The sequence below is a fragment of the Passer montanus genome, unplaced genomic scaffold (assembly GCF_014805655.1).
Source record: "Passer montanus isolate IOZ18808 unplaced genomic scaffold, ASM1480565v1 scaffold21, whole genome shotgun sequence".
Classification (NCBI taxonomy): domain Eukaryota; kingdom Metazoa; phylum Chordata; class Aves; order Passeriformes; family Passeridae; genus Passer; species Passer montanus.
In genome coordinates, this window is record NW_024366703.1 from 4,625,251 (window position 1) to 4,644,274 (window position 19,024).

General features: G+C 36.3%; 1 protein-coding gene across 9 annotated transcripts in view; it reads left to right on the top strand.

Annotated features, from left to right (window-relative positions):
- DNTT (DNA nucleotidylexotransferase) overlaps positions 1 to 17,431 on the top strand; it is a 129,513-nt gene extending 112,082 nt beyond the window's left edge. For all 9 annotated transcript variants that reach the window (XM_039708822.1, XM_039708818.1, XM_039708825.1 and 6 more), the window contains one exon: positions 14,247 to 17,431. In XM_039708822.1, the coding sequence (XP_039564756.1) occupies positions 14,247 to 14,333 (87 nt within the window). In that variant the 3' untranslated portion in view covers positions 14,334 to 17,431. The remainder of the gene's footprint in view (positions 1 to 14,246) is intronic.
- Positions 17,432 to 19,024: the final 1,593 nt, after the last annotated feature.

Below are 19,024 nucleotides of genomic sequence, written 5' to 3' on the forward strand. Positions count from 1 at the left end.
TTTTTTTCAGAGCAATATTTTGATAATTGCATAATTTTTATGGAACACCCAGGATGAGTAGGAAAATTCCAACAAAGTAAAATTCATTAGTGTTTTGCTGATTAGATCTGTTCAAAAGGCTATGTGATATTATTTTTGTGTGACTATACACATGTTAGGTAAAAATATTCTTCCCTAGAACTCTCTCTTCCCTGGGAATACTTGAAGGTTGCATTCTAGTGATCCTCAGTCAGCCAAATCCATATAGAATCTTTTTCAGTACAGCTTGCCATGAGGACATCCCAAACAACTACAGGAGATGCTTTTGAAAGATCTGCTGTTCTGTGCAAGATCCAGCCCTGTCACTTACACTGTGGATGCATATGACCTTTTAAAATGCAGGATTTATCTACCTTTTTCACTATTGCTTCCTAGCTAAACTCCCTTATCTGAATTAATTTAAAATTAGCACCATTTCCAAATACTTCAGAATCAATAAGAAAATGAACATATTTTTGTTTGTTTTTACATTTTGGTAACTATTTGGAAACTATTCCTTGGAATTAAAGTAAAGAATGCGGTTTAAAACTCCCTCTCTGTATGTCACACAGGTTCAGCTGCAGTGGGGTTCCCTACTGCTCTTTCCTTTCATTCAGAATATATTTATTTTTCTTGATGCTGTTTGCTGTTCAGCAGCTACTCAGAACCAGCTCTGCATAAAACATGAGCTAACTTCAACTGTTCCATGCTAGAAATTCTGAGTGATATATTTCCTCAAATTGCTATCCTTTGGGCATGGAAGGGAGCATGGGAGAGTTGAGCTGAGTGAGCAGTGGGATGGGGGTGGGCTGGATGCCCTAGACTGCTGCAGGTACTTTTCTCTATTCCTGTTTTTTGTCAGAAGGTTTCTAAGGATGGCATGGTGAACAGTTTCATGGCTGGATTGTGGCCATGTAGAAAGTGTCTCTCTCCTGCATTTTATACACCACTCACCAATGGTGGAAATTCTCAAACCAAGTGTGAGATCAGAGGATTGAATTTGTCTTGTAAATTCTGATTTATAACTTGTATAAACCCATATATTTTCCCAATATTCGAGAAAATCCCTTTCAAATCCAATTATTACTTTATGCAGTTCATGGCAGCAAAAAGAAGTGATGTAAATAACTAGCATTGCTTATTTTTGTGAAAGAATAGATGGAGTTTTTGGGATATAATAGGTTAATTGAATTATTTGCATGTGAATGTTCTTGCACTGACATTGTAGGTTGATTTTTTTGTAAGAGAAGGATCATGAGCTCAGTGTTATTTTGAAGACTCATTGAGGCAGAAAGCAGTTATTAATTTTATGTCCTATGTAAATTTAAGATGGGAAATAGGTCCCTTAATGTTTTCTATTACAGAAATATTGGAAAAAATATGACACTGTTCAGATGACTGATTGATGATTGATGACAATTTTGCATTTAAAAAACCTTGTATGAATTTGAATGGCATGAGATGTTATTTAGTTGTTGAATAACAAGAGAGGTGGTTTATATAACTGTTCTGAATAACAAACTCACAAGATGCTCTGAAAACTTCATAATGGGACCCAGCTTTTCAAGCCATTAGGTGCCGTACAGTTACACTGTGTATAGTAAGATTCTGTGATCCCAGATTTTTTAAGAGAAAGTTTACTTTTTCTTGGACAACCATAATAAGCATGAAAGGGGAAATTTGTCCTGGGATTTCTTTCAGACTGTGAAGCTCACATGCCCTCGATTGTCACCATCAGTATTGCAGTGTCCTGTACCATTTGCCTGCAGAGTGAATTCCTATCTACAAAAATCCTCACTGACTCTTCAGGCAGGGCTTGTCCTGCCTGCCTGAGCACGTATCTCTAAAGCCAAATGAAGGTGTGATTACAGCCCCAGTAAATGGCTATTTTATGGCAGCAATGCTCTGGTGAGCTGGCTTCAGGGTGTCTGAGTTCTGCTACTGCCCATGTTCTGCCCAAGTAGCTGCTTCACAGACAAGCTCTGTGTTTGCAGCAGGCAGCCCTTCCAGCCGCGCCTGGCAACATCCTTGAGCCTCTGGCCTCCCTCATAATATTCCAATTTTTCTCTGGCTGAGTCTGCATCTGTGTTGTGTGTTTTATTTTGAACCATGTCTTGCCTGACAGTGACCATGCTGGTGCAAAAAGTCATTTTCATACGTTCCTGTGGTACCTTGGCTCAGAGGACAGAAGGTGCTCTGAGGAAGCCAGACTGATTGCAGATGGTTGGGCGGTTACCTGCACTGCCAGAACTTTGTAAATATGTCTCCTAATAAAAAGTCAGCTTTGTTTTTCAAGCAGGTATTTTTTCCTTTCACTGCCCAACACATTACTTCTCAAAAACTTTTAGCATTAGGAAGAGCTGTCTATGGTTTTCTAACCTCATTTTATTACATAAAGTTGTGTCATATTCACAGTGTTTAATAGTGTATTCAGTAGTTATAGTCTGTAAGTCAGTTTTTTTGGTGTCATCTGGGTAAATCTACTCCACACTACCTTTCATTGAAAAAGATGCTTGTAGAAGTTTACTTGCACAGTTAAAGAGACATTTTTTATGATTCTGTAAAAACTGGAAGTTATAGTCTTATTTTGGCAGATGCTGCTCTAAAATTATAAAGTTATAATGGTGATATAATCAGCCTTGAGAACATCTTGATGAATTAAACATGCTGCAGCTGCACAGTTTGCTTTAGACATCTGCAACAATGACTGGATTAAAGCTACAGTAAACATAAAGATCCAAAATTTATAATATTGATTTCCACTGTGCTCTCTACAACTATCTGAAAGGAAGCTGTAGCCATGTGGGGCTTGGCCTCTTCTCCCAGGCAACAGTGACAGGACAAGAGGCCACAGTCTCAAGCTGCATCAGAGGAGGTTTAGATTCGACATCAGGAAGAATTTCTTCACAGAAATGCTGATTGGACAGTGGAATGAGCTGCACAGGGAAGTGATGGAGTCACCATCCCTGGAGGAGTTTAAGGAAAGACTGGATGTGGCACTCAGTGCTGTGGTCTGGTTGACAAGGTGCTGTTGGGTCACAGATTAGACTTGATGGTCTCAGAGTTCTTTTCCAACCTAATCAATTCTGTGATTCTAAGATTACTACAATTAAACACTGAGTGATTGTAAAGAGATGCACATACTTTCACTTATGTTTCAATTCTTCTCACTCAGGAAAATGGAAATTGCACATATGATTTGGGTGATTTTTTTCTTTTTGCACCTGGTCGGTTTTTTAAAATTAAGAATTAAAATAATCTACTTTTCTTACCTCTTGGTGAGTTAAAAAATGATTATGCATTTTCTTATGTGCTTAAGTGTGCTTCTCCTTAGTGTTCTCTTAGCATTTTAAATGTTTCTCATACTGCATATGATTGGTCATTTTTACAAAGTTTGCATGTAATTCATGTATATATTTAGCTAAACCTAATCTCTTTGCAATACCAAGCTGTACATCTAACACAAAGATAAAAGTACCTAATCGTCATTTCCTATGCTCAGTGTGTTTTTTGAGCAGTTCAGTTAAACCTGTATTGCTAATGAAAAGGCATCTCTCAAAATGCGTAAGTAGGTGCAGATCCTGAATATTTTGACTATACCTTTTTACTCATTTTAATTTCTAGGGCAGTAGAGAATCAATAATTTTCAATTGTGTTAATTCAATCACTCAATTAGTATGCTGGGGTAAGTTATCAAATGGGGGTAGGTTACTGAGTCTCATTTTTTTCTGTCAAAAGAAAAAAGTAATTAATTTGAGAAGCTAGGTAGAGAGGAAGCTGGAAAAGGAAGCAGCTGAGGACCAGAGAGGAAAATGGCATAGGAAGGGGGAGTCAGAAAGGGATGGTGGATGTACAAATTTGATAAGTACATGCAGAGTGGCTGGAACAACAATGGGGAATGGAAAGGGTAGATTTAATTAGCAGTTCCATTGTGGAAAGGAATCTAGGCTCGTTGAAGAGACAACTGTAAAGGACCACAAAAATAGAATGACAGGGAAGAGATGTAAGTGGAAGTTTGATGGATGAAAAATAAATTAAATTCATCAGGCTAATGCTCTAAGCTGGCAACAAGAGGTAGGTAAACGTTCTGCTGCCCCAAATAGCAGAGCAAACCATGCATGTCTCACTTAACTCTGGATATGGTGTGAGAGGAGCCTAGAGCTACATTAGAAATCTGAGAGTAGACATCAACAACTTAGCGTAGGGGAGTAGCAAGCACAGGGAGCTAGAACAGATACAGATTATAAAAGCTCACTTTCCTAAGACTGATTGATCCCACATTGGTCTGCAAATCAAGATTGTGTCAGTGCTGTCAGCAAATATTTGTTAGCCCTGTAGCACAGTACATTTGCTGCCTAGTGAACAAAGCCTAAGCATCTTACAGGATTTGAAGTAAGCAGCATTTCTTTGAAGAAATGAAGTCTCTATGCATAAACATAGGAAAATTGAATTAAGGTCAAAATTCAATCCACCACATTCTGCGATTTCTTAAATTGCATGTCTTTGATTTTGCAATCCCAATAAAGTTCTTCTGTAGTGGTTTGTTTATAGTAATCCCATATGAATTACTCACAACTGAATTTTGTTTAATCCAGGATTCTGCTTTTTTCCTCATTTCATTCACCCTTACAAAGGTTTATAAGGTAAAACACAAAAAAAACCCCAATGGTATTTGACAAAGCAGCTGTAAATAGCACAGACTTAAAGTGAAATGTGTGTATAGCTAAAATAAAAAAAGGAAGAATCCCTGAGAATATTTTTAAGAACTTTGTGGTAGTACAGAGATTGTCAGAGAACTGCAGGGACAATAAGTTTTTGATCTGTTTTTGTTTACAACAGTGTGCTACTTAACATGTTAAAATTTTTGCTTGTGTTGCCAGACAGGAAGTTCCAAGTTTCCTTTCACTTCATGTACCCCAAACTAAAACCATTTTAGTCTGGATGCAATCTGTTGTGGAAGGTTTTTAATTTTTAAAATTGTAATGGGAGATTGGAATGCATAACAATATAGTGTTTTGCAACAAAGTAACCACAGATCTGTCATTTTAAACAGACAATAGTTCCATTTTATGTACAATATGGTTTTGTTTACAAACTAAATTTTAGCAAGTTCTATTAAGTCAACAGATAATGTTTTTTAATATTTTATTTTTGAAACTGCCAGTACTTCAACACTAGTCTTTTTCTTTCTCCTTCATGAAAACTATTTGGAGTAAGTAGATTGCATGTAGAAAACATGAAGATATTTTGTTACACTATGTTATGATATAGCTGGGTAAGTGCCTAGAATATTCTAATGTTAGCCTTATTATTCTATTTTACTTTATTAATTTTTTTCTTACTGTTCAGAATCTAATATCAATAAACCTCTAAGAAGAGCTAGAGATGAGTTTAAGAGGAACATTCCAGTCTGGTATTTCTGATTAAAAGCACAGGACAAGTCCAGTGGTAAAATGAAATGAGAATTTATGATTATAGCTTCTATTACATTCAAAAATTATTCATGCCCAGAATTATTAGAATAAATTCCACTGCATTATTTTGCATCAATACCATTACACATGATTCTGCCTGAGGGTAGTGCTTGCAATACTGCTTTTTCAATCATGCTTTGTTATACTGTCATTTCAAAAAGTAATTCTTTTTCCCTCTGATTTATTTATCATCTTGTTTGTAGCTGGCTTAGGAACAGATTAGATTTTATTTTAAGGCAGGCATGCTGATGTAAATAGTACTGCAGAAAATACTAGTTAAACCTTAAAATTACATATGGAGATAATATATTGTCAGGGAAACTTCAGGTTATTGCTACTGAAAACTGTTATGATACTGTCAAATGAAAAATGCACTGTATCTGCAAATGTTGTGGGATATTATTATTGAATTTGTTGACATACTTCATATTTCTAGCACAATTAGTACTTCATCATTTATGTTTTATAATTATAAATTTGTTTGTGCTGTTGATAGTCTCATTCATAAACATAGCTTAAATAGTTCGTAAAATGTCTAATTGCAAGTAAAGCAAAAATCACCAATAGCCAGTCTTAAAAACAAACCTCTTCAAAAAAACCAAATGAAAAACATTGGGAAAAGCACAGAAGGAAAAACACTTGAAAGTTGCTAGTCATGTTGTTTAGGAAAGTACTAGAGGACAGATTGTCAGATGTTATAATTATCCACAAAGTATAAACAATGCATATTGACCATAATGAAGCTAAATTCTGATGGGTAATTACTACACAGTTCCTTGGGGCTTGATTCTGTAATGTTTTTTTCATCAAGCAATGTTTCATTGACAGTGTTGTCTGACAGGGTACTGGTGGAATAAGCTGCTGTCCCTCTCAGGCTAGATAGCCGTATGAATATCAGGACCATGAAAAGTTTAATTTTTCCATGGTACTTTCTGGCAGTGTTCATACTATGCAAGACAATCATTGAGTACAATTATTTGAAAGCTCTTACATAATGACAGGTTTGTATACATTTTTATATGGAAATTGCTTTACTTAGCCTATTTTTCTTCCTCTGTTTCCTCCCCACCCTCTCCATAAAATCATTTTGCTTGCTGTGAAGGTTACTGAACACAATGATTCTTGTTAGCACTTTGTCTACCCGATGATCAGCTGGAGATTTTAGAGAAGTAGCCACTATTTTACAGATCAGTGTTATGTTGTACTCCCATACTTTTATTTTCTATTGAAGGTACTCAACCTACTGTCAGTCAGTGCACCGCAGGAATTTATGGATCTTCCATAAAGCTTTTTCTACAGTTGCTTTATAAAATTCTGTGTCTGTAAGTGGTGTAAAATTGCAAAGCTCTTTGTTATGCTGAGGCTCAGAGCAGATTTATGTTTTCCACCAAAGATGTACAACATTCATTCTTGTAAAGTAAGCAGTAGCATAGAGAAGGAAGAGAAAATTGCTGCCTTCCTGCTCAGTGCTTGCAGAGCCTGCTTTCACCTTGCTCATGGCAGGTCAGCAGAGAGGAAAGGAGTGGGGTGTGATGCTGAAGGTAAGGCTGCCTGGCAGAGCATGACAGACCTGAATGACAGCTGGAAATCCTGGTGCATGGGCTGCAACTGGTCATGGATAGATCAAAGAGTTGCACCTTCATCTGTTAAAAAGAAATGGAATCATAGTCCCTGTGGCTCAACATTGATATCACTTAATTCTGATACTGATGTCAATAATTTTTAAGTGTTGATGGTGGCTCTGGGCTCCTGTTAGTAATTTTAGTAAAAATCTCTCTCTGTTACTATATGTATTCCCTTTTGACGTATAGCATATAAAACACAGCCCACTCTCCTGCTTAAGGTGATGCTTAGTGACTCAAGTTCCACATGGTAAGGGTAAAAAATAGCATGGAGCTAGGTATTTAGGGAAGATTTTAAAGAAATATTCTTGGGAGAGGATAACTTTCATTACTTGTATTATTGTAAGTCATATAGTAAGTTGTATAATAAACCGAGGAATGACGCTTGTCTTTAGGTTAGTAAACTCAAATATAGACAAAACCACATGACAATTATGTCAGCAAAATGCTTATTTTCCTTGAAATCAGATCCTAGCTATTGTTATGAAGAGTTATTATGCATTTTCTGATAGGTTTCCTCAGACCTTGTGGCTTATACTTTTTAAAGCTCCCATCTGCGCCAGTTAACCAACAAATTCAGTCTGCAAAAAATCACTCCAGAAAGTGATTGCTTTTTGGTAATGAGAAAGGTGAGAATATATTTTTTGCAAGTAAACAACTTTTGAACAGGGAGTAATTGAAACACCTGAAGTTTGCAACATCTTTTTTCTCCCTTCCTTGCAGCTACTCCTTTTGCTGAGTCACTTTCCAGGCTCTTGCCTGCACCTTCCTCTCAGAAACACACAAACCCACTCATCCAGTCAGATGAAGAAAAACCAGGTTCAGCTTTTTATTCAACCTGCTGCAAGGCCCTATCTAAGTCTTAACTAAGGCCCTAATAAGTTTATCTAAAGTATTGCTCTATTCTATGTGCCCTTGTTTGCTTTTTCACTGGCTGGTGGTAGGAGTAAATTTGTGTGGTTGAGAAATTTTGGCTTGAGAAAATGTTCTGAATCATTAATTAGATATTTTAGTCTGAGTTTGCATCTACTTGAATTCAGAAATGCCTGGACTCAAATTCCAGTGAAATTTTCTCTTCACTACTTTCTTCAGTTTTACCTCCCTGTCTTATTATGTGTGTTGGACTCATTCTCCATATGGAAGTTGCTAAACTGCAGAAGCTCATCAGCATGTTCAGTATGGTGAGAACTGTTAACACAGGGGAGGTCCATGAGGAGGTCGTTCAAGTCAGTCATTCAATAACTCATCCTTTTTCTACTCTACCCTGTTACTGACACCATCCATTCTGTCCTCTCCTTCTTTTTTTTTTTTTTTTTACTTATTTTTAGAAAATGTTAGTAGCATCTACATATTTATGATTCCAGGATAAGCCTAATTAAATTTGATGGGGATCAAGGATAAATACAACTCAAAGTGTTTATTCTGGGACTCGCGATAACTTAATTGTCAATAAATAGAATGTCCAATTAGTTGTACCATGGAGTGAATTTGGATAATTTTTCATCAATCAGTCTCTATAATCTGATTACCTCTCTTCTGATTGACCTTTCTGGGAGAAGATGTAAGTGTGAAGCTAAGACAAACATATGCTCTGCCTGTCTGTCTTGTCTTCTCTTGGGTTTTCCTGACTCAGTTGCTTTGACAGTGGTCCTTGTACTTGTCACATCCAAGGATTCTTCGACATCTGCATTCAACACATTCAATGGTTGGCTTGGAACTCAAGATTTTGTTTTAAAATTATGCTTCCCTTGATAGGGGATGACTTTTTTATGACTTCTGTTTTCAAGTTTACTTTTTATTGTGAGCTAATAGAGGTATTGAGGCTCGTGAGGCAGCTCAGGCTTCCCAGTGGAAAACAGCATTGAACTTGTATGATTTCCTAAGGCTTGTTTGCTAAAGTTCACCAAAAATCCATGCAGCTCACTGTAGTCAAATGGAAAAGCCTTTGGGATGTCTTTAATTTTGCACTGAGACCTTCCTTTTCTTCTCACTGGATTTGTGTACTTTCAGTCACGGGCACCTTTAACTCCCAAAAAAAGCAAGCAAATGCAATTATATAGGTGCTAGAAAGCATTAGGTGAGTTCCAACACATTTTTAGATTTGCAAAATTTTACCAGTTGATGGACAACATATTTTTTGCTTTCTGGTCTCTTTGTTCTTTCTTTCTTTCTATTCTTACCTTTCAGGCAGGCCTAATTTCTGTTTTTAAACAATAATGTAGAGTAAACCCCAACATTTTCTTGCAATTCTGATCATACAATAAATGAAAATGTGACTACTTCAAGCTTCCAAATGTCTTTTTATTTTTTTCTCCTCAGTATTTTGTGGATTAGAAGAAGTTGCTTGGGGCTATTGTCATGTATTACATTTAATATTCATATATCAAGAAAAAATTTTATGTGCTACAGCTACTTGTTAAAAAAAAAATTAACAATGGCTCCTATACCATTCACAGAAATCCTCCCAAAAAGTGTTGGTTGTTTGCACCTCTTCTAACTTGTTGGTTTTATTTCATTATATGGTTATTTCAACATTTTCACAGATGAGAATAAATTTAATGCTCTTCCCATTTATTGTCAGAACCTTGCACTGAACTCAATGCAATGGGACCACTGAGTACAGAAGATATCTGCAGTCAATGTAAGAATTGCAAGAAATGTTGAATCAAAAATACTTGAGTGCATTGTTTTGTTGGTATGTGATTGTACAGACTTCCTTGATGCAGTGCTCAGACTGCCTCACAAGCTGAATATTTTTGGTTTCATATGCAGGAGTTTAGATCAAAATAATCCAAAAGTCACAAAATAATGAAAAATATACCTATACCATCAGGTATACCTTATAAAAGGCTGATTTAGTAAACACAGCTTCTTGCTAAAGTTTCTGCAGTGCTGGTGTGATGACCTCCTGTATGCCCTGGTGCGTCAACACCTGAGCTGGAGAACTGGCCCAGGGTCAGGTAACACTCGGGTCAGGTAAACACACAGAACATTCCCACTGGCAATCATGTGGCAGATATGATACATTACCTAAGTTTCTGCCTTCACAATCCTTTCTGTAAGACCCTTTTGTTAATTATTTTTTCAAGAATGCAAATGCTGTTTGAGCAAATGGGATCAGAGAAAATGGGAATGTGACCAATTTAATAGCTTTGTACTTTTAGTCTGATATGCCATTGAGGTATATTCTATCAATTGTGGGTCTGACATTACAGTGCACTGCTTCACTGAATGCTGTGGCCTTTCATATCTAAAGAAGCTGTTGCAAGGAAGGTAAGCAGCATCATCTTTTCATTTGTCCCAATTATCTTTAATTAAAACTCCTCAATTGACTTAAGTGATGACTTGTGAAGATGTCACTAAAGTCACAAATACATGTGTAAGAAATTTAAGGTGCATTGTGGTACCTTCGACCATATCTGATTAAGCAAGTCCTGTTGCTATCATCATTCATCTACAACTGACTACCAATAAATCTTGTTTTTAGAATGGACTCTGTCCAAGCACCATGAACAATTAAGTTCCAAGTTTGCAAATGACAGTCTGTCCTCTTCTTTTCTGTTGTTCATTTATCATAGTCTTGCTTATGGCCACGGTGATAATTTCAGATGTAAAATGATGGGGGTTTATACTGCTTGGTATTTATTATTCAGTCTACTGGTAGAACCACAAAGTTAGGTGTGATCATATTGTCATTATATCTCCACTTTAATAATTTTAAAAAGAAAAGGAAATGAAATATTAAGGTAATTTAACTGATGTGGATATGTGTTGCATGTTAAGCAATATGAAAATCAGTGATAGAAGACAAAAATTAAATTTAAAATCCCTAAACATCTTGTGTAAGATTTTACCATTTTAAAGCATGCAACATGATCCTGGATGCAAAGTAAAGGTTAGATTAAATGTGTATGTTAATGACATTCCAGGTGCTTGTCTAGAAGCGAAGTTCTATCAAAGAGTGTTTTGTAAATTACTAACAAGGTACTGTTGACAATAATCTCCATGCCCTTCCTTCCCTCCCCAATTTATTTCGTGCAATAGTACATGAAATAAAGGTCCAGACAGACCTTAGTGTTCACAGTCCTTCAGAGTCTTTTGCAAAAGGATGTGCCTCGTACACAATGTTATCATTTTCAAAAGGATAATGAAATCTGCTAGAGTATGACCGCATTCTTTCTGAATTACAGCTGTGAAGCATATAAAAGTCAGGGCTCTGAAAAGAGTAGGAAAAACGGGATATGGAAGGAAATTGCTTGATCTTTAAGGGCACAATTAGGCTGTGAACAAATTTTCCAATAATTTATAAAGCAGAGTTATGCCAGTAATCAATTAGGAAACTTCATACTTAATTCTTGTTCTTCAGCTAATACCAAGGATTATAAGGTTTTAAAGAAAGAAATTCATCAAATTTCCACCACGTGTCTCATTTCAGAACAGTGGATTTCACATGTATGTACAAACCTGGAGTATTTCACTCTGCAACAGATTCTTCTGGTTCAGAATCATCAAATCCCATTTCATTAATGATAATATGTGGTACTAACTTCTATTTTTGGGTACTTCAAACTAGTTTTCTAAGTTCATCTTCAAATGGTTAAATAGTAATGAAATGCTACAGTGACAGGCTAAGACTCATTCATAGTATTACTTAGATGTAATAGAGTATTTATTTTGATATTGGGCAACACACTGTTATTGCCAAGCAATTTGGTAATAAACAGTTGGGTATCAGTCTGCTTGGAATACAATTAAATATGTGCCTTTCAAGAAGGCTGTGCTGTTGGCTATTGCTGATTTAGATAACTAAAACTAGAATTCTGCTTTATTAAGTAATGGGTTTTTTGCTGGATTCATTGTATTAAAATGTGATAGGAAACCAAGTGACAGCAGAAATATAACATACATGAACTTTGGCAGTGATAGTTAGGATATCATAAAGCTGTGCTAGCTCTGTGCCTTCACTCTCTGCTTCTCTTTCATCAAAAGTATTATTGATCGTTAATGCCAAAATGAAAAATAAGAAGTAGCAACTCACATAAGAAAACATTTGGATGGCAATTGCTCTACATTAGGTGTAGTTAATGGTCATGTTTACAACCACAAATGTAATATATACATCCATTGAAATGACAGAATTGATTAAATGGGATAAGAGAAGAGTGTACCAGAAGCTTCAGAGCATTGTTTTTTTTATAAATTTGATTGATGTTGGTGGGGCATGTTTTGGATCTCTAGAATATTAGTAAGAAGATGAAATAAAATCACAACTAGGCAAGCAGTTCATTACTTCTCTTGAGGAAAAAAGAAAAAAGCAAGAAAGAATGGTAGTGAATGCAATAATCAAATTTGCAGCACTGTATAAGCATAGATTGACATAGAAGGAAAATCATAGGTTATGATTAACGTTAATAACACTCACATTGCTAAAACAGTTGGCAGATATCAGCCAGAGATTCATTTAGAAACATTGCTTGTAGCTACTGAGAATGGTATTCAGCATCAAATACTTTGTATTAGAAATTTTCCCTGTCAAGCAAATGAAATGAGTTTAGCTTGCAGGAAAACATAAAGTGACAGAACAAAAGAAATGGAATGCAATTTGGGGTCCCAGAGATATGAAGAGCTTCTATTAAAGAGTGTCTGTAACATCTGTCTACAAGTGTAAGATTTTTTTACTTGTTTTACTTTTATTCTTTTTTTCCCCTGTAATGTAGGTGTATGGATTGCCCTCTTTTTCTTAGCAATACTAAAATAAAAGAAAAAAAAAGAAATAACAAATCCCTAAAATCCTGTTATCCCAGGAGACACTTGAGGAACAAATTATCCCCAGTATTGTTATTCAATGGGCGGTTGTTGTCTTCTTTCCTTTTCTTTTATCCTGTTCAATTTATATTTTCTACCATTTTCCCCTTGTCCTGTCTATGTGAAAATGTTCAGTATTTCTGCTGTTCAGTGTTATTTGTAGGTTCCTTGCATTCCAGAGTCTGACAGTTGAACTTGCTACGAAAAAAGGGATATTCTTTCTCTCTGCTTTATAAGCAATCTTTGCTACTACAGAGACAACTTTAATCACTCAGCTCTCAGTTGTGAATCTCTGGTGCCAGAAGTTGTTCCACCATACCCTGGCTCTACTCTGATCTAATCATGGACTCCTGTTCCTGACCCATTCCCATGGGTGTGCTGGACAGCACAGCTCTCCTGGAGGCACTGCTTGGCAGCTGACAGAGCAGAGGTGCTGCTGGCACACAGGTTCCTAAACATTGTGGTAGTCAGAGATTCTCCTTACTCAAAGGAATTTATCTGTGGGTTCTCCAAACAGCATCTCCTCTTTCACAGTAGAGAGTAAATATAGAAACTCAACCCTGAAGTTTTCACAACGCTTGAGTTTGATTATTCAGAGTTGATCACTGATTTAGACTTCAAATGATTCAGGAATTGCTGAAATATTGAAATATCTTTCTTGCTTCCAAACTCACCTTATTCACCTACCTTAGTAGCTTTGGAAATTATTATTGTACTTTAGTGATGAAAGGAATGCATAAGGCTATGTACTTTATTACATCAGCCATCATACAGCACGCAGGCTTGTGAGTGTTCCTGTGTAAAAATAATCTCCTGTATTATCAGAAGTGCAGGTGTAAAAAACAAAACTGCATTTTACTGTAAAACATTCAGAAGGAGTGTGTATAAAGAATAAAAAAGCTTGGCTCTTAATTGATGATCTTAATGCTTGGCTATGGTCAATTTTGTGTCACCATCAAATCAGTTTGAATGCACTTATAGAGGACATTACTGTATAAATTTTAAAACATTGATGATTTCATGAAGAAAGTCCTGCTACTGACCATTATGGAAGGGAAACGTAAGTTGGATTTGAGGGTCTTGGAAAAAGTAAATCAAAACAAAGTTGTAAGCTAGTCATGAAAAGTGAAAACATCAAGCAGCATTAAAATTCTTTTTTAACTTGCTTTTGCATTTCAGGGTAGGCACACTGATGAAGACAGTGTATTCTATAGAGGATACAATGGGTAGAACTGTCAAATATTAACTCCTTTTCAACAGCAAAAAACATCAATTGAAATTTCTTTCTAACACCCTTATTGACTTTCCTTTTAATTTTTTTTCACAGAGGATCTTTCTCAAAGCTGGAAGTGAGGAAGAAATCTTTGCACATCTTGGCTTGGATTATGTCGAACCATGGGAAAGGAATGCTTAAAATTATTTGCCATCGTGCATTCATCATCAGTTGACTGCAATGGTCTTTCTGCCCACCTTGCAGTCTGGTATAGTTATATATAAATATATAATAAGTATTTCTATGATAACAAAAAAAAAAATAAGTATTGGAAGACACTTGCACTTGCTAATGTTCCTAGAAGAGTTTAAGTTTTTCAAAATCTTTTCCAATCCTTTCTGGTTTTGAAGCTTCTACATGGGAGTGATAAGACAGAGCTTATTTTGGGGGGAAAACTTGGAACTGGTGAGATTTTTGCTTATGATAGGAATTCACCATTAGTATGAACAATACTTGTTTTTTAAAGTAGTCAGCTACAACAATATGTAAATAATTCAAAACATTTGAGCTGAGTCAAAACATTACTGAAATATATGCTGGTCTTTAACTGAATTTCTTATGTATTTTGCTGAATCCATGTACAAAATTGCTCTGTATATAAGGCTTAATGACCTAGGCAGTAACTACTTTGCAGTCTCAGCAACTTGAGGCTTCAGCTGTAATATTTTCACAGGTAGGGCACCATTCTACAAAAAGTACAAACAAGTTGATAATTCAGTGAGAGTTAAAAAACATTTCATAGGAAGGGATTTTGAAAGGGAAAGTGGGATCACTCAGTAGCAGTCTTTAATTGTGTAGAAAAATACTATAAATATATAGTACTGATTTGGACTAAAGAGGGGTCAGGTTATGAGGTGTAATGGTCCTCAATCAGGAATTGGAATCATAACCTGCATGAAAAAAAATGGTTTTAAGTGTCAGGCTGGTGACTGCTCCAAGACAAAAGATTTTAATTATCTGTGCTCAATTTAGATAGATGGAACTTTATTGACTAGGAAGTGTGAATGCATTGGAATGGGATTTTACTTGAGCTCTTGGGCTATTGGCTGCTCTAGAGTGGTATTCCCTGTCTATAGTCAGAAATTCATATAGGATGTGAGAAGCTTTCTGATAAAAGCCCTATGAGATATTTTGGTTCCAGAAAATGTCTAGGTAGCTCTTGTGACCATAATGACAATGAAGGAGCTCTAATACATTTATCCTTTAATAAACAGGGGCATTCAGTACTTTAGGAAATGAAGCTATTTACTGATCATTCATCATTTGAGAATAAAGGTGATTAAAAGCACCAGGATTGGTCAAATAATTTTCTTCGTTAAAAATCTGGAATTTTTTTCCTCTGTTGAGGCTGACTGCACCTCTTGACATGATGAGGAAAGAATGGCAATGACAGGGCTGTGCACAACAGTTATTACTCACAGTAAAGGCTTCCCATATTCAAACAGTATTTGTTACTAAAAAAAAGTATGCTTATTTTTTTACTCTTTACTTTTGACTGGGGAATAGATTTCTAGAGGACTGCATTGTAAACTATTCCAAAACCTCAGTCAGGGTTGTAGAAAAATATGTTGATGGCAGGAATTTGCTTCTTGCCTGTGTCAATAAAACCACCCAATTTAAGTGCAGTTTTGCTAACTGAGCTGAAAATACAATGCTAGTTCCTAAACTGCTCTACTTATGAAGTACTTGCATTGCTTCCTGCTTTATTGTGCTGATGTTTTAAGTAGCTTCTCTGTGTTTTGCATCAGGATGCTGACACTTAAGTAGCAGTGACATTTTTCAGTCCTAATGGAAGAAAACAAAAGATATGCTACATTGTTTGAATATTCTTTCTACTTGGCCAACATTTATAACAAATTATACATTCCAGTTGTGCTGTTTCTGCAAACTTCAAGACACACACAAAATATAAAAAAATCTGAATTCCACATAAATAATTCACATCTTGGGTGCCTATGCATCAGTTATAATTATGCCACCTGTGAGGGAAAAAATACTAACACAAGTTCTGTCAGCTCCTCCAAGACTAGAAGAAGTCAGCATATCATTTTATTCTTTATTTCCCTCAATTCTTCTGAACTTTATTTAGACTACGTCTTACAGATTGCTCACTGAATCAACTGTTTAAAAAAAATATGGGCCTGATAAATGAGAGGTTGTGTTAAAGAAAAGAACTGCCTAGATGACCAGGATGGTTTGACCATGAAGAAGATTGATTCTCTTGTGCCCACCCTCACTGGAGCAGCTGCTACCCCAGCCACTATTGCAGGTACCATGTGCAGGACCACCCCTGACAGCTCCTGCCAAAGCAGTAACCTGAGATTGTAATTAGAAAATATAAAAGTCATAGAGGAGAGCTGGGATGGAACAGGTTAAAGGAAATGAAGCCTTCATCAGCTGAGCAGATCTGGATCCATGTGCTAGTGGAAAGTCCCTCCAGTGTGATGGAACTGTTGGAGTCAGTGGCACTGAAGCTTCTGAGCTCATGAAGGACAGGTGGGGCCACAGGGCCTGCAAAGGGCAAACACTTGTAACAGGAACAGACCATTGTTTGTAACAGGAGGAAGGGAAGAGAGAATTTCAGATCAGTGCACTTAATATCTCCTAAATTGCTCGAATGATTAATAGACTGTATTTTTAATGCACCTAGAGGAAAATAAAGTGATAAGTTTTTGGTAATTTGTTCATCAGAAACAAATCATGTCAAACTAATTCAGTTGTAAACTCCCTGGAGGCTGTTTTTTTAAAAATGTCTGTCCCTCCTCCCCTGCTTCTACACCAAGGCAATTTGGCAAGTAGAGAGTAGAGAAGGATCACTGGTTTAATAAGCATCTACATACTAACTCTCTAAGAATTACTAAGCAATTCTATCTCTGGGAAAAAAAGGGAAAAGTAAAAGGAAAGCCACTGTTATTTTTTTTCATGGTTTGAAATAATGTATGATTTGTTAAACAATCTCTTAAGGCAAAGGCAATGAGATGTATTTAATTTGATGAGTAATAATGTATTTAATGTCTAAAGGACTGATGTGCTGAAGGAAAAGCTAATTCTATCTACACAGCTCTACAAAATTCCAAATCTGGGCAACCTAAAGACTCATACAACTGCAGCCATGTGGACTTTCTGCAAGTAACTGGAAACCTGAGAACTGCTGCTATTTTGCATAAATAACTCAAGAATGTTAAAAAAACCCAAACCCAAAGAATTGCAAATGTTATAACCCCCAAATAAAATGTCTTTTCTACAGTTTATGGGCAGAATTGTTTGGCTTTCTCAGGTGAGACCATCTTATTCCTTGGTATGAAATATGTTCTTTCACTTTTTGCACAGCTATTACTTTCTATTTTACAGTTTTCTTTGGCAACTGCTGTTAAAATAACCAGGTCCTGGGCCTAACAGGTTAATTAAAGTCACATAAACAAATGAAGATGGAGAGCTCTGGAATCCTTCCTTACGAGGAAGACCAAGCAGTCTTTCAGCCCTGCTGTGCAGATACACAAAGTGTCTTTTACTTTAATTAGGGTGCATCAAATGTGACTTGTTTTATCTGAAGAGGCTCCTTAGGTGTACTACAGGACATTCTTCTCAGTACCAGCTATTATGTGAAAATGTATTTGTGTCACCCTGAGCTAAGGGCCTCTGCTAAAGCCAGCCAGAGGTACCACCTTGCACAATGTCAGACAATAACTGGAAAAGGCTTTTCCCCATGAATGCTGTTCAAATCCCTTCAGAATAATTAGAAAGCTGTTTAATGTCTCCTTCAATAAATGTGTATTATAGGCAACCCATAAAATGTAACACTATTTTTCAGTGGGTGCCTCCAAATAAACACTATTTCCACATACTACTGGTGATACAGAAACTCCACATGGTGGGGGGGTGATGCCGGACTGCACATCCCAAGAGCCCAGGAGCCTCAGGGAAATCACTCGGCTGATGAGAATCAATCCTGTTTGCACATGGTTACTGACCATGGGGAGAGAAGGAGAGAGAACATGTGTTGGGTAAGTACAAAATCTCCCAGTTTTCTGTGTTTTAGTACATAAACACACCTACTGAAAACCAAGCTACTTTTTTATGTTTGCAGGTATTTGATTCCAGTTCCTTCGTGACTGTGCAGCAAAAAATAATACTAAATGGTATAGTTCCTTTTGTGTTTCATTCTTGCCAAAATCAACATGCTCATTAAAGAGATTTTTGGAAATAGCAAGGCTCCCCAGACCCTTTTTTGCCATTATGAGGTTTTAAGGGAACAATATTTATATGAAACTAACTCAGATGCATTTTTTATTAAATAAATAAAGCCTTTCTAGCAGGAATAGCATAATTTCATGTGTTTGCTGCTATATACACACATATTATGTCCAAATTATTCTGTTTTCTATAAGCTTCAGTGTCTTTTCCCCTTAAGAAAGCTATGCATTAAGATATAATAGAAAATAGCAAGAAAGGTCTCAATTTTTAAAAAAGTTGATTTCTCTGCTGGGGAAGTGCAGATTATATTCCAGAAACTTGTGGTTGCAACATTTAGGGGAAAAAAGGCAAATAATAAAAAATCATATCCCAGCACTTTGAAAATAAAATAATGGTCTTTGTATTTTTCTAACCACTAAAAGAGAGATGATTTGGAATTTTCTTCACAGCTGGATTGATCTAACTTCAAAAATGGAGCTTGAGGAGGTTATGTAATTTTGTGACTGGGTAGGAGTGTTTCTGCAGTTGGAAGCTGTTGCTGATGATACAAGTCTGAAAATGTTCCATTTTTAGTAGCCTAAGGATGGGTTGAAAGACCACTTGGGCCTGTGGCTTCCATAAGTGTACGTATAAATCCC